At 39.5% G+C, this 17,013-nt stretch overlaps 1 protein-coding gene across 3 annotated transcripts in view; it reads right to left on the reverse strand.

Annotated features, from left to right (window-relative positions):
- Positions 1 to 17,013, reverse strand: part of LOC117400736 (outer dynein arm-docking complex subunit 2-like) — an 86,327-nt gene that overhangs the window by 20,643 nt on the left and 48,671 nt on the right. For all 3 annotated transcript variants that reach the window (XM_034001035.3, XM_059023217.1, XM_034001036.2), the window contains 2 exons: positions 11,477 to 11,719; positions 8,437 to 8,551 (listed from right to left, as the gene is read on the reverse strand). In XM_034001035.3, coding sequence (XP_033856926.3) covers positions 8,437 to 8,551; positions 11,477 to 11,719 — 358 coding nt within the window. The remainder of the gene's footprint in view (positions 1 to 8,436; positions 8,552 to 11,476; positions 11,720 to 17,013) is intronic.

Genomic DNA, 17,013 nt, shown 5'->3' on the forward strand with positions numbered 1-17,013 from the left:
ATACATGGAATTCAATGTTTAGCTCTTGTCACTGACCGAGCACCAGAAATCACAGAAATACCATGAATCCCAAATAACTGGTGCTATAAATATTAGACAAACATTAACTATGTTTACAACATAAAAGACACGTTGTAAATGGTATGCTATTATGGTTCCTTTTTAATACGATAACATTTTTTATTTACCTGCTTTTTCTATGAGGGTTTACAACAAATGTGTCTGTGGCATAAGGTGGGTGTCATTGTATTTTAATAGAGGTGTGACCAAGTTAAAATTAAAAATACATTTGGGACATATGGTATAGAAAAATAAATATAAAACATACTTACTGTTAACGATATAGTAAAGCAAAATAGCACAGAATGATCTCTTAAAAAACCCTAGCCTATTCTAATGATTCAGTTAAATGGAGTGTGAAAGGGTAGTGTCACAGCCCACGCTGGTTACCCTCAGTAACCAGTATAAGCAGTATGTGCAGTATAAGCGCAAAAGCGTGTATTTATTAACAAAAACAAAAGTGTTAAAGAAACAAAACAACTACACAAATAAAAAGAAACATCAAACCGCTATTCTAGTGCTTTAGCTGTGAGCATACCCTGCTACTCACAGCCTTTACCTCCCTACTTCTCCTTGTTTTTATACCATGTGGCTGAGACTTGATTGATGATCAATCATTCAATCAACACCCAGCCACATTCCACACGTGTATTCTGCAGGGATGGAATTAACCCCATCTCTGCCAAACAAAATAAAAACACACCCTGCAGTATCTACCTGTGCAGGCTTCCACCCTGCCACATGGAGTGATGTGTATATATACTATTTATTTAGCACATACTGGTTTCTTTTTAAATCTTTTGCTTTTAACAAGTGGCATTTTTCCCATTATGTAAAGCTGCAGTGATTGTAGACTATAGCCTACCCCTTAATACGTGGCTCGAATCCCATCTCAGAGCCAGGTTGAAATTGATCCCACAACATTGGGTTTATAAAGCGGCTATTTTGTACCACCTGTTGTTTTTTTAAGAATGCACAAAACCTTAGCTATTACAAAAGCTGACATCATACAGATCTGCTTTGGAGGAGGATTGCATGTGATATATCATCCTAAATCGGTGGGCTTTTATGAAATAGATTAAGACAACAATCCAGATCTAACTTCCATTTTCATTATTGAACTATCCCAATTGCTTTCTTCAAAGAATGTAAAGGTAAAACATTACAACAATTAAAATGAGGGCTTTCTCTCTAGACCAGGGATCTCCAACCCTGGTCCTGGAGAGCCCCAATCCTGCAGGATTTCTAGGTGTCTTTACATCATCAGTGGCTAAATATCTGGAACAGCTGTTAATCTTGACTAATTAAGCCAATAATTGGTGCAATTAAGTAACTGAGAGCTCGGCTGAAACGAAAACCTGAAGACCCTGTAGCTCTCCAGGACCAGGGCTGGAGACCCCTGGTCTAGACTATTACATTTCAAGAACTTGGTTAATTCCTGTTCATAAGTGGGAAAGAGTTCCAAAAAATAAAGAAAAAGTTAACGTCTGGAAACACCATACTGGTATATTTAATATTTACTTAAATGGTAATGGTAATAGCCTAAAGGCAATGTTAGATCAGCACATTATTACCTTTGTAGATTGAAAGGAGAAAAAAAAAACCTGCCTATTCCTTGCAAAGTGCCCCACAACTTCAAAAAATATTTAATATGTTATCTCAAGAGAGAATTGTGGTTTGAGAATATAAAATAAAACTAAAATATGACAGGGTCCGTTTGCATTACTTTAAAATTAGAGATTGACTTGATTAGAAAATATAATGGTTTTGCTCAGACCAATAATTAATTGTTTAATAAAAATGTTATTCAATGCCTTACAGTATATGCAGTAGTTACTGGTATGTTTCTTCACAGCAACTGAAAAAACACACATGACAGCTTGTTATATATTAAAAAGCCTATATATTGTACAGCATATTTACTATTTATTTGGCAATCGTGAATTGTATCTTTAAAAAAAAAAAAAAAAACAACATCTGATGAGTCAAAGGGGTTTCAGTCTGTAATTCAGCCTCCCGACAGTAGAAGGCATCAAACCAACTCGGGACTTCCCTTACCAAGGTCTCGTGACCATGACAAAAGTCATCTTTATGAGGGGCGTCACCTTGATGAGGGACGAAAGTGTTAGTATGTAAATTCCAACCACTGAAGTCAAGTGAGTTGTAAGGACACATGTCAGTTTGGGATTGGTGTTCACTGACTACAGGGGCAGGGCTTTGCAGACTAAAGGGAACGTGCTACTGTGTTCGGGGTTGGTCCTTGAAAGCATAGGCGGGGTTACTGGGCCTGAGGGAGACACTAAGCGTTGGCTTGTTTTGTTTTTATTTGTTGGCACGGTGTTGGAATACGCATTAACGTTTTCTTTTCTGTTTTTATCCCTTTTATGTCCGGGGATATCGTGAAGAGGACTAAGGAGAATACGAACCCTTCTTTTTGTTATTATATATTCCAGCACCCCCTCCCTCACGCCATTCTTTTTCATTTTTCTTATTTTATTGTGTAACTAATAATATTAATAAAACAAATTATTTGGTTGCACGTAAATCACTGTCTGGACATTCCGTTATTACTCACACGCCTCACACGTGGTGTCATTGTGGGAGATGGATCCAGCTACAGTCTTGGCAATGTTTAGGGAGCAGGAGGAGAAGCGAGAGGAGAGAGAAACGCGGCGCCAGGAACAGCTCGCCCAGTTCTTTGGACAGCTGGTGGAGAAGATTTCAACATCTCCATCAACACTGGAGGCAGCGGTTGCCCCGATGTTTGCAGCTCAACCTGTTGCAGAAGATGACTCCGGAAGATGATCCCGAGGCTTTCTTAATCACCTTTGAGAGAGTGGCGGAAGCAGCAAGGTGGCCTAAGGAACACTGGGCCATGATATTAGCACCTTGTTTGACGGGGGAGGCACAGGCTGCTTACAGAGCATTGATGGCCACAGTGGCAACAAACTATGACAAAGTAAAGGAAGCCATTCTCTCACGCCTCGGGATCACGGAGGAAAAATACCGGCACCGCTTATGTATCGACTTTAGGAGGGTGAATGCATATCCCATGCCTCGGGTAGATTAACTCTTAGACAAGCTGGGGCAAGCTCGGTTTATTTCAACTTTGGATCTGACGAAAGGATACTGGCAGATTCCATTAACGAAAGCCTCTCGTGAGAAAACAGCATTTTCAACCCCAGATGGTCTTTTTCAATTTTGTACTATGGCGTTCGGACTTCATGGAGCTCCTGCTACTTTCCAGAGACTGATGGACAGGGTATTACAACCTCATCGTGAGTATGCAGCTGCATATATCGATGATGTAGTCATTTATAGTTCTTCCTGGAGAGGACATTTGAATAGGTTAGAAGCCGTCTTACAGTCTCTGAGGAAGGCGGGGCTCACAGCGAACATGGCAAAGTGCGCTATTGGAAAAGAAGAAACTAAATATTTAGGTTTCATAATGGGTAAGGGTAGAGTGAAACCGTTGGTTTCAAAAGTCCAGGCTTTGTTGGATTCACCGGTACCTACCACGAAAACCCAGGTGAGATCATTGTTGGGGTTGGCTGGTTATTACCGCCGCTTTATTCCACACTTTTCCACTATAGCCCCCCCTCTCAATGATCTCACTAAAAAGAACGCTCCAAATAAAATTAAATGGAGTGCAGAGTGTCAGACGGCTTTCGAATCTATTAAAACTAACTTGAGTCAGGCCCCAGCATTAGTAAGCCCGGATTTCAGCCGAGAGTTCATCCTTCAGACCGATGCATCGCAGACTGGTCTGGGGGCAGTTCTGTCCCAGGAAAGAGATGGAATAGAACACCTGATATTATATATTAGTCGGAAGTTACTGCCCAGAGAACGAAGATATTCGGTAGTTGAAAAAGAATGCCTGGCAGTAAAGTGGGCTGTAGAGTCCTTAAAATACTCTCCTGGGATGACCCTTTGTACTCATCACAGATCACGCCCCTTTAAAGTGGCTAGACACAATGAAGGATTCAAACGCTAGGATTACGCGGTGGTACCTGGCGCTCCAACCCTTTCGCCTTTCAAATAAGGTATCATGCGGGTAAGTTACACCAAAACGCTGACTATTTTTCCCGGGAGGGAGGGAAAAAGGAGGGGTTCGGCTCCACTCTGAGGGGTGGGATATGTGATTAGTTTCGGTCTGTAATTCAGCCTCCCGACAGTAGAAGGCATCAAATCAACTCGGGACTTCCCTTACCAAGGTCTCGTGACCATGACAAAAGTCATCTTTATAAGGGGCGTCACCTTGATGAGGGACGAAAGTGTGAGTATGTAAATTCCGGCCACTGAAGTCAAGTGAGTTGTAAGGACACATGTCAGTTTGGGATTGGTGTTCCACTGACTACAGGGGCGGGGCTTTGCAGACTAAAGGGAACGTGCTACTGTGTTCGGGGTTGGTCCTTGAAAGCATAGGCGGGGTTACTGGGCCTGAGGGAGACACTAAGCGTTGGCTTGTTTTGTTTTTATTTGTTGGCACGGTGTTGGAATACGCATTAACGTTTTCTTTTCTGTTTTTATCCCTTTTATGTCCGGGGATATCGTGAAGAGGACTAAGGAGAATACGAACCCTTCTTTTTGTTATTATATATTCCAGCACCCCCTCCCTCACGCCATTCTTTTTCATTTTTCTTATTTTATCGTGTAACTAATAATATTAATGAAACAAATTATTTGGTTGCACATAAATTACTGTCTGGACATTCCATTATTACTCACACGCCTCACACAACATTATTCAGTTTCTATTTTATATCTAAAATGAGAACTTTAGGTCTGAAAGCCATTGGTTTTTTTTGTGTTTGTTTTTTTGTATAATATAATTCAGCTCATCTAAATCACCAAATAAAACCTTTTGTTGTACATCTCTGTGGCAGAGCAGGGTTCTGCCCTTAGAAATACTGGCAGGGAAGGAGTTAAATTCTCCTCCCTGCCCAGATTGATTGCTTCAGGTGGGAGCAATCAACTAATTAATTATTAAATTAAGGACTGAGCCACCTGGCATAAAAGGAGGCTTCAGCCTCCCATTAGGAGAGAGAGTTCTGGAAGGAGAAGAAGAGTGGTTTTGTTTGTGCTGTGTTTTATTAGTTATTGAATCCAGTGAAGGCAACGCCCAGCCTGGAAGCCTTAATTTGTAAGTTTTGTTTTGTGTTTTGAAACCTTTTTGTTTGGCCCTCGTGCCTGTTTATTTTGTATTTTTGTTTATTAAAAAACTTTATTTTTGAACTTTATACTGTCTCTGAGTCTCAACCTCGGTCATTCCTGTCACATTTGGTGTCAGCAGTGGGATAACGCCACCTGGAGGCTCAGGGCAGTATTTTTTTTGTTTTTTGTTTTTTTAATTTTGTGAGTTTTTTTTTAAAAAAAATGGGGAAGAAGAGCAGACAGTGGCAAAGGCAGGAGATGCAGCAGCCGAAGAAATGTAAGCTGCTGCAACAACAGCCACCCCAGCTGGAGGACCCAGCCAGCCTTTTTCCCTGGTGCTCTTGGTGCGGGAAGGTGGATCATCGGTGGAGGTCCTGTCCAGATGGGCCACCAGCTGACTGGTGTGGGCGCTGTGAGGCGGATGGCCACAACTGGGCAGGATGCCCCCACAATCTGGACCAGGAGCAGCTGCAAACCCCGTCCTCGGCAGCCACCCCACCACTTCCAACATCACCGCCTTCACCACCATCCCAGGAAATATGGGACTGGTTGATGCACCCTGAGGCGGACCTCTTCCACGACCTCCCCATAGTTATCAACACGCTGTGGCGTCGAGATGGGGGAAGGTGGGAAAAGTGGGAGGAACAGCATCACCCGGCGTCCTTCGCAGAGCTTGCCCTGATGGTCGTTAACTACCTGGCGGTAGATATGGGAGAGGCCCCAGTCATTCAAACAAAGAAGGTGGAGCTGTCGTCCCGAGAGCCAGAGAGGGGTGAGCTGCCGTCCCGAGAGCCAGAGAGGGGTGAGCTGTCGTCCCGAGAGCCAGAGAGGGAGGAGCCGTCGTCCCGAGAGCCAGAAGGGGAGGAGCCGCCGTCCCGAGAGCCAGAAGGGGAGGAGCCGCCGTCCCGAGAGCCAGAAGGGGAGGAGCCGCCGTCCCCGCCTCCGCCACCAGAGGGAGTCGGGCCGCCGTTTCCGCCTCCGCCACCAGAGGGAGTTGGGCTGCCGTTCCTGCCTCCGCCACCAGAGGGAGACGGGACGCCGTTCCTGCCTCTGCCACCAGAGGGAGACGTTCCAGGTTCCCTACCAGCGTTCATGGGCTTTGAAGGTCCAAAGCCCCCACTATTGAAGGAAGCTTGGGGGATCCGCCATCAACCCCGCCCACCACCGCCTGTTGAAATAGCCCACCCAAGGGACATAAGGGGACTCTTGGGGGGAGGGCTTGGGTTCAAAGGGGGGGGGGGGAGTTTGGCCGATTGAGGCCTCCGTACTTTGTACGTGGAGGGAGGTGTGTGGCAGAGCTCTGCCCTTAGAAATACTGGCAGGGAAGGAGTTAAATTCTCCTCCCTGCCCAGATTGATTGCTTCAGGTGGGAGAAATCAACTAATTAATTATTAAATTAAGGACTGAGCCACCTGGCATAAAAGGAGGCTTCAGCCTCCCATTAGGAGAGAGAGTTCTGGAAGGAGAAGAAGAGTGGTTTTGTTTGTGCTGTGTTTTATTAGTTATTGAATCCAGTGAAGGCAACGCCCAGCCTGGAAGCCTTAATTTGTAAGTTTTGTTTTGTGTTTTGAAACCTTTTTGTTTGGCCCTCGTGCCTGTTTATTTTGTATTTTTGTTTATTAAAAAACTTTATTTTTGAACTTTATACTGTCTCTGAGTCTCAACCTCGGTCATTCCTATCACAATCTCCTATGTGGATTAGCACATCTTATCCTACTCTATATATAATGGGTACAAATGGGTGAGTTTGTTGGCAGTCGCCCAGTTCACTTATATGCACTTATATTTGGCTTTTTACTGTACAGGCTTTGCTTATTCCTCCTGTTTTAAAGAATGTAAAATGATCTCTCCATTGACACTGTAAACATTGGAATTGATGCAAAAGGAATGCCTACATGTTCTGTATGCATGCCCTGAGTCTCGGGATCAGGATCAATCTATATACTATAATTCCCAGGGCAAAACTCAGTACATGATCTCTATTCATTTCCATTTATAAATAAAAGTTTCTACATTAATACTTCTTTACACTTGGAATTTATGAAGCACCCAAAACTATATGATACCAGATTAAAACCCACTCCATAAAGACATTTCGGTTCCACAAATATCCCTATTTTTTGGCCCAATCATTTTGATTTGCTGTTTTAACTATTGGTCATCATTGATCTTTGTCAAATGGGTTTTTATATTTAGTTACTATCTGGGGTGAATTAAGCATGAAAAAAACAACTTAATATGTAGACTGAATGACACAAAATGACTTGGCTGTAGTGTGAGCTATTACTGTCAGACTTAGTCTAAAACACATGTCCTATAGTCTGCAGATACTGTAGCTTAGTCTCAACAATTTAAATATAAACCATCCCTAAACATAATAGAACAGTCATAATCTTAAGTTTGAAGGTAAAACTAAAATGTTTTAATCAAATTGTTTTAACAAATGTAAATCATTTTCAAATGTTTACTGAGGTCTCGTGTTTCTCTGTTGCACAGTTTGTAATATTTTTTAAGTTACACGAGTCTAACAAGACTTGAGCTGTCATCACCGATCTGTCAATTCCGATTCATTTGCCCAAAAATGTAATGGTATGGTTAAACTTCTTTTTTGTCTTAAAGGTATCTGCCCAAAATGTACAATGTAAACTACTGTATGTCTGACTCAACAGTATACAATATGTTTAATCAATATAGTAATTGACAATGACAACAAATTAGACTATAATCACATTACTTTCTCTAACTACTTAGAAGGCAACTGATGAAGAAGTAATTGAGTTTGTAATTTTATAAATAAATGTGGTTATAACAGATGGTTCTTCAAAGTCTTGTGTATATATACACTGGACTCTGTTTTAAAATGTTATATACTGTATATATATATTTTAAAACAGAGTCCGGTAAACAGACACCTGCCAAAAAAGATTCTCTGCTCTTTCTCAAACTTTTTCTGTGCCTTTGGTGACAGGTCTTGTTGTTTTATGGTCTCTCCAAATGTGGCAATTGTCAGTTGTTTTTTTGGGGGTTTTTTTTCATCTTATTGGGAAGATGTAATCCTTGGTTAAATTGAGTCAGCTTTATATATATATAAAAAATAAAAAAAATAGGATGCGGAAAAGGACTGTGACTTTTCATCAATTGCAGTAATCATAACCCTTATAATATTAAACAACACCCCCCTACCTCTCAATGAGACAGCACCATATTTTTTTGTCACTGTACCTTTGCATTTTCAATGCAGGGACATATTGCCCATGCTGCACTTGCTTGAACATCTGGATTTTGATTTTTCAACAAGGACCATAATAAGCGGACTCCATCCAAACGGTCAATGATTCTATAGAATGGGAAAAGACAACATATATAAATACAGTTTGAAACAAAGCTAAAATAATTGGTTAAATACAATATAATTTAAAATAAAGATTGTAGTCTAACCAACTGCAGTCCTTATTTCAGCAAAACCAGTGAAATAGAAGATAGTAAGACAAAAGAACAAGTAATCACTTAAAACCTGATGTAGATGTCACTATAAACATATTGTGTCCAATTATTATTTCCCCCCCCCCCAGCCCCCCCGATTTTCTCCCAATTTGGAATGCCCAATCGCTTTTCTCCTCACTGCAGCAATTCCCCACATGGCTCAGGAGAACCAAAGGTTCAGTGGGTGTCCTCCAACCCCACGACCAAACCATCTTCCTTTTTCACCCAGGAACTCGAGAGCGGATGTCAGCAAGCTACCAGCCTGTGGAGGACAAAGCCCAGCCCTGCAGGTGTCCGCCTTTGAGCTCACTAGGTGCCTGGCCAGCAGGGTTCGCTGTAGCAAAATGAGGAGAAACAGTCCCTGCCGGTTTTGCCTCCCTAACCCACGGGAGCGCCAGATCCAATGCAACACTCCCTTCGGAGTCCCCAGCGAAGGCCAGCCTACTTCATACAGCCAGGATGTGAACCTGCGCTGTATGACTCACCCTGCTTCATACAGCCAGGATGTGAACCTGCGCTGTATGACTCACCCTGCTTCATACAGCCAGGATGCGAACCTGCGCTGTATGACTCACCCTGCTTCATACAGCCAGGATGTGAACCTGCGCTGTATGACTCACCCTACTTCATACAGCCAGGATGTGAACCTGCGCTGTATGACTCACCCTGCTCCGCACAGCCAGGATGTGAACCTGCGCTGTATGACTCACCCTACTTCATACAGCCAGGATGTGAACCTGCGCTGTATGACTCACCCTGCTCCGCACAGCCAGGATGTGAACCTGCGCTGTATGACTCACCCGGCTTCATACAGCCAGGATGTGAACCTGCGCTGTATGACTCACCCTGCTCCGCACAGCCAGGATGTGAACCTGCGCTGTATGACTCACCCGGCTTCATACAGCCAGGATGTGAACCTGCGCTGTATGACTCACCCGGCTTCATACAGCCAGGATGTGAACCTGCACTGTATGACTAACCCTGCTTCGCACAGCCAGGATGTGAACCTGTGCTGTATGACTCACCCTATGCACCACACGGCTGTGCTTCTATCAGGTGAGCACCTCAGGAACCTCAATAGTTATAGTTATATTAGTTAGTCTATAGATATTACTGTTTCTGACCCTGCCTAGATATATGTACTTGCTTGTTCATGATGAACTGATGTTAAAAAAAAAAAAATAGCATTAAAAAATGTGTCATGAACTGCTGTTTACTTTAGAAATGAAGTTACATTTTAAATATAGACACAGCAAATAAGTGGATAGTAAAATGGATCATGATTGTGTTGCTATATATCACAAAAAATTATTTACTTTACTTAAAATTCTTATACTAAATGGTTTTAGCTAAGACCTGTGAACTATAAGAATTGTATCACACTGTACCCATTGTCTGATATAAATAACATGTAACGTTTTTTGTGTGCTCTACCAACAAGACCAACATTGAACACTGTTGTAATTGCTTAAACACTCTCTAATCAAAGTATCTTCATGACTGGCTATAAATTAATTCTCATCAGACGCATATCTGCACCATCTGTCTTATGTTTATATATAAATCTAGGGGGTCCACTGGGTACTTTAAATTGAGAGCAATGCCAAACCAAACTTAATATCCTTCACACACACACTACTTTGTTCACAAGAACAGATATGATAAAGTTCAGTTTTTCATAAGCATGTGTAAATTATTCAATCTCTGGACAAACTGGCATTCTCTGGTCTAACATTTGTAAATGTACTTTATTGCAGTACAAAATAGTTAGTGATTAGCATTAATAAATACAATAAGTGGGTATCATGGGGGGGTTCTATAAATTATTATTAACTTACAAATATTTATTTTGGTGCATATCATTTCAAAATATTTAGCAATCCCCATCAGTTCATGGATCCACAAAATATGTGTGTTTCATTGACTAAATCAAGCTAAATGATCATCAATCGCATAGATACAAATTCAAACTTAAAAACAACTCCATTGACGTTTACATATTTTTTGCTATCAGCAATAGAGCATTCCAGTAGTGCAAGGGGTGTGGCAATTCGTTCTTACAGCTGCTGCACGTGACATCATGATTGTGACATCAGAAGTGTTTGGGCGAGTCTTTCGACACCAGGTCAACACGATTTTAAGGAACATAAGGTTAAGAAATTATTGTTTTAGAATTAAAAATATACAATTTCAACATAACTTCCTATACAATTTCAACATAACTTTTTATGAACTAGAAATATGACACGGAACAAAGAATGATAGCATTGATGACATTACGGGTATGTTTTCATTGTGTGTTTATAAGTGTTCGGTGGTTACGTCTAATCAAGTTGAGAGTGTATTTCTCACTCACTCTTTGCTGTGTCAGACCTGCGAGCGAAGTGAACTGGGTCTGACATACAAAGAGTGCAAGAGAAAGTAGATCTAGTATGTATTCAAGGATCAATGCAGCACTTCATGCTTATAAAAAGTGGAAAATCACATATTTACAAATAATCTTTTGAAACGTTTAAACATTGAGATATTTCTGCTTCAGTGACTCTACGTATAGCCCCGAGTAAGAAATGTAGAATGCTGCTCATTCTTCAAAAAAGGGAAAGTTGGACTTGAGTGTTGGACATTTGATTTTTTGGGTCATTTCATCTTGTATCACACGCATTATGATAAAGGATGGATTTTTTTAACAGAGAAATGTATTGGTCTTATCAGTTCTGTAATGCTAAATACCTAAGGTGCATATATTAATGTTTCTAAAAATGCAAAAGGATTTACTCACGCCATGTTATCAGGTTCAGTAGCACAGGCTCCAACTGCTTTAGTAACATTGACCAGAAGTGCTTGGTTGGTACCGGTAAGGAGATTGACCAGTGGTTGAATGCCCCCACACCTCCTTATAACAGCTCGATTGGATCGTTCTTGGGCACACTCTCCTAAAGCTCCCACAACGTTGACAAGGACTTCTTCAGGCTGGTCAGTCAGCAGTCCAACTAGGGTTTCTAAGGCTTTGTATTCCTGAAACCTAAAAAAGAGAGTGACAGTAAAAGTATATAGTTTTCAATTTTATATTAGCAACGCATATAATGTGGTTGAAAACAGCCACATCAAAGGTATAAATTGTAGGCAAGACTTTATTTACAGTTGTGGTTTCTGGCACGGAGGGCTTATCCTATTGTAGAAAATGTCCAAGGTCATTTGGTTTTGGTCCCCATCCACTACTTGCAAGTAAATATCCCCCTCCCAAAAAATATGGTTGACTGCCAAAGTTAACTATACTTATTTAGTTTACTGAATTCAGCAAAAACAATGTTATTCATGTACTGTTTTTCAAGTGTTATCTACAGAACATAGGATTATACTGCAATTGCAAAAATTATTTTTGATAAATTTAGTATATTTTGCCATGCCAGTACCAATTAAAGTAATTAGAAAGGTAAGATAAATATAACATAACCCAGTTTCTGGCGGCTTATTCTTCACTATAAACAGTAGGCTCCAGACATGATCAACCATTATTATGTTTTGGCAACAAATATCTATAAAAGGTATAGCTGTCATACAGATTTATTATTGCAATAACTTCAGACAAGTTATTTTATAATACAGAAAAAAGGTCATCCATATTCATCATCAAAACTGACACATAATCCTACCCTATTATAATAATGTTATTTTTTTTTCCATGTAATGCCTTGCAATGGAGTTGTAGAATTATTAAGCCCCAATCAGGAAAACCAATCACATTAAGAAAGGCCAGGGCTTATTATTTTCAATCAGGCTTGGCCTACTTATGGTTAAATTGTACAAAAGGTGAAATGTGCTACACATTAGAGTGCATTTAAAGTTAAAAGCTATCACTTATCAAGTCCAAGCACAAACTTTAAAAAAGCCTTCTCAAGAGTTTTTAAACATGACTGCAAATCAATCATAATCTTTCCTGTCTGTTTTCTTTTAACAAATCTAAACTCATTCTGATGAGCTAACGTTCAGAACTCATAGGAAAGGGTTCCTAATGGTTTACAATAGAGTTCTGAAGCTTTATGCAAAAAAAAAGTGTACTCCATAGTCAGTGTGTGTGTACATATACAATGGAAGTAACAGAAAGCAGTGTGACGAGTCAAAGGGTTTTGGTTTGTAATTCAGCCTCCCAACAGTAGAAGATCAAATCAGATCAAATCAGCCCAAGCCTTCCCTCACCAAGATCACGTGACCTTGGTGACACCATTATGGGGGCACCATCTTGGTGAGGGGCGGAAGTGCGAGTATGTAAATCCCTGACACTCAAGTCACTTTACCCGGTCTGCCCTGACACGACTGAAGACTAAAAGGAACAACGAGTATCCCGTCTGCTGAAAATTAATTTGTTAATTTGACAAGCTCTCTTGGAAGGGGTGTCCTGGGAGAAAACAGACTTAAGACTCTGTAACCATGGAGAAACTATCCCACCATAAAAATTAGTCTCACAGTTGGTGAATATTTAGCATACGTTAAAGTAGCTGTAGCTGAAAGTTTGCCATATCCTGTCCTCCTGGAGGGAGATTAAGTCAGAGAATGGTCTTAATTTTAACCAAGGGACAACTTAAACAACAGGATAAAACAATTGGCAAAATGTTCCCATTGCAATCTGACCTGTTTAACCCTAGATTTCGCCCGAATAAAACGAAACGGGAGCGTCGGGCAGAAAAATTTGAGGGAACTCAAAGGAGACAGGGGGAGGGGTTTGACTCAAGTGTAAGCCAATGTCACAAACAAAGAGGTAAAGGAGTGGGAATTCAGTGTGACCTGGGGTGCAGGGTTCCTGAGAAGGAAGGTCAGATAATAAAAGACACTCCCCTTGATGTACCTAGCCATTGGGACTGGGATGTTGACTTGGGGTATGAGCAACAGAATGATCCCACGTTGCGCTATGCTCGGGACTAGGTTAGATATATTGAGGGGAAGGATATAAATGAGGGTCAGTCGGTAGGATTTCCGCATTTTTCGGTGTCCGGGCACTTATTATATAGAATAACCCGACCTGCCGGGATGGGACTGCCCGTAAAAGTTATTGGTTCCTGAGCTTTTTCGGTCATGATCTCCTTTTTGCAGGTCATTTAGGGACTGAAGAGACTGGAACAAATTCTGACCTGCTTTTATTGGCCTGGGGTTCATAGTCATGTGTGGAAATATGTATCGGAATGTCCTGAATGTCAATTGGTTCCCCTAAATCAGTTCACCCCGAAATCAGTTCGCCCAGCACCTTTGGTCCCACTTCCTATTATTGGTGTGCTGAATTGGTGTTGACTTTGTGGGCCTTGTAGGGAGCTGATTCTGGGTATCGTACATTCTCGTGGTGGTGAACTACACGATACCCAGAGGCCGTTCCCTTACATTCTATGAATTCAGAATAAATTAGTGAAATTATTTTCTAGGGTGGGCATCCCTGAAGAAATTCTCACTGATCAGGCACTAAAAAGTTACAAGAAAGTCAATTCTGGATAAAGGTAGTTAAACACTACAAACGTAATCAAAACAAGAGAAAAACATTTAAATTAACCAACCTAGCGGTAGCATTTCTAGGAAATCACCAGGAGGCATGTGTGTGTCATAATTTTAATACTTAAGTAGAAAATATGCATTCATTTTTATATCTCATTGTCATTCATTTTCCTTATGATTTTGAATATTTCTAGGTACGTAAAACCTCTCAAAATCAACGTATAAGTTATCTGTATGTATCTGTGTTAAATATTTTTGATATATTTATGCTAGTACACAACATTATGTGCAAATTAAAATCTGTAATTCTGCAGTAAACTCCTGTTAATCCATGTTTCAATAATTTGTGTTTTGATAATCCGTGTGGTTTAATACCGTACATTGTCAAAATGTATCAGTGCAGAAATCATCTGATTTATGCAGAAGCAGGTATTCACTCACAGAAGCGGATGGTCATCATTTAATTAAATTCAATTAAATTGAGTACAGTATAGTGCAAGCAATGAACAGTATTATTATTATTATTATTATTATTATTATTTTATTATTATTATTATTATTAATTTCTTAGCAGACGCCCTTATCCAGGGCGACTTACAATTGTTACATGTTATCATTTTACATGTTACATGTTTTTTTTTTTTTTTTTTTTTTTTACATACAATTACCCATTTATACAGTTGGGTTTTTACTGGAGCAATCTAGGTAAAGTACCTTGCTCAAGGGTACAGCAACAGTGTCCCCACTTGGGATTGAACCCACAGCCCTCCGGTCAAGAGTCCACAGCCCTAACCACTAATCCACGCTGCTGCCAGTACTGTATTGTAGTTACTGAAACCAGTGACAAGCGAGCAGAAAGCAGACTTAAGACTCTCTTAGCCTGGCAGTCTGAACATGCAGAGCAGTTGTGACAATTAAAGACTCAGAGTAAGATCAGTGACTTTTTTAAACCAGATCTCTCTGCCTCTGAACAATGCTGATTATGTACAGTATATATTTTGACCTTTGTTGGGACATTATATTTTATTTGTATTACAGCATTTTTCCAGTTTTCAGTTAACAGCACAGGGATTTCCCAAACAGTAAACTCAACTTCGGCTAATCCATGTTTTACATTAATTCGGGCTCAAATCCGTCCCAATCTGCATGGATTAACGACAGTCTACTGTAGTACAAAATGGACACTGTACATCTGTGAAGCACGTGTGCGTGTTGCATCTGAATTATATTGAAAGTTAAATGTTATATTATTATTTAAATACACACTAAATTAAACTATTTACTTGTGTGTTCTACTGTAGATAACGTTTCTTGCCATACAACTGACAAATAAGTAATACATTGTTTTAAGTTTGTTATCTCTGCATTGTCTCCTTAGTTGTATCCCTCACAATCGGCTTATTTAAAAAAAATAATTTCATTGAATATTTAATCTTAGTATTTTTATTCACTGAAACAGAATGAATTTATTTTCCTAGTGGAGTCAGAATACTAGTTTATATTTCTTGTTTCATGAAGCCCAAAAACTGGTGTTTAAACAAGGTTAGGTTTAAATAAACTTACTTGATTTACTTTTAAATAAAAAATGTAAATTATATTTTTGCAATCAATCATTTTTCATTTTAATGCATCATTAATCAAGAAAATAGTTACCACATGTTAGTTAATTTTCTTTAAGAGAATCCATACTACATCTTTTTAGTCCTTACAGAAAAGACATACTATATAATACAGTACATACAAAAATATATAATTATGTTAAAAATAATTACATTAACAGCTGCTTAAAAACTGTTTACAGTTGTGATAAGACGTAAACCAAGGTCCTATTGTAAGGGACTTTGCAGCAGCAGTTGATGTATAGTTCATACCATAGTCTCTAAGTTGCTTTGGATAAAAGCGTCTACTAAATTAATAATAATAATAATAATAATAATAATAATAATAAAAATAATAATAATAATAATCATCATCAGTAAGTCAGTAAATTATCCTTAGTGATGCTTGACTTTAAAATGTATGCATTCCACTTTAGTAACATTACATTCCACTTTAGTAACATTACATTCAAGTCATCCAGTGAAACCAAACTTCATGTCACTGTTCATTTTGTTTTCAAATGTAAAGTTTTTTATTTCTTAAGAAAAAATATTTCATTCCAAACTTTAGAATAAAAAAAAAAACCCACAGAATTACAACATGAGGAATAATTCACTTTGGTATGTGTGTTTTTGTAACGTTCACTAACTATTAGCTACGGTATATTTATATTTATTAAAGTAACTGCTTCTGCTGTTCCGAATAAATATTTATTAAATTTAGAAAATATTTGTATTTTTAACAAACATGTTAGGAGTAATTACAAATGGTGCATTGTGTTTTTATTAGGTGTTACTCTGGTATATATTGATTGCCTGTTCCACTAATTTCTTCATCTGGTGCCTTGCTGTTTCCTGAATGGCAGCCAATATGTGGCTCTATAGTGTTAGTGTTCAACAACTTGTAAATGATTGGTCGTCTTAAACATTATAAATTCCTTGGTTATTGCATTGTAGCTAAAGCCTTGGCGTAGTATTCATTTTTGACTGAGTGTCCATGTGCCAAGTTTAATACAGAGGCTAAATGTACTATAACTAGATTGGAATAGAACATTTAAAGGTTCTCATGTAAATTGTATTTATCTTATTTGAATTCTACACCCCTTGTTAACCTTGCACCTTTTCTATCTTGGTAAACCCTTTACGTTTGCAGTTCAAGTAAACCTAGTGTATGTACAGCCTTGATCACTTTTTGATTACTGCTGAGTATCTAATCTAACAAACCCCTGATGAGACTTCC

This window comes from Acipenser ruthenus, chromosome 4, assembly GCF_902713425.1.
Source record: "Acipenser ruthenus chromosome 4, fAciRut3.2 maternal haplotype, whole genome shotgun sequence".
Lineage (NCBI taxonomy): Eukaryota > Metazoa > Chordata > Actinopteri > Acipenseriformes > Acipenseridae > Acipenser > Acipenser ruthenus.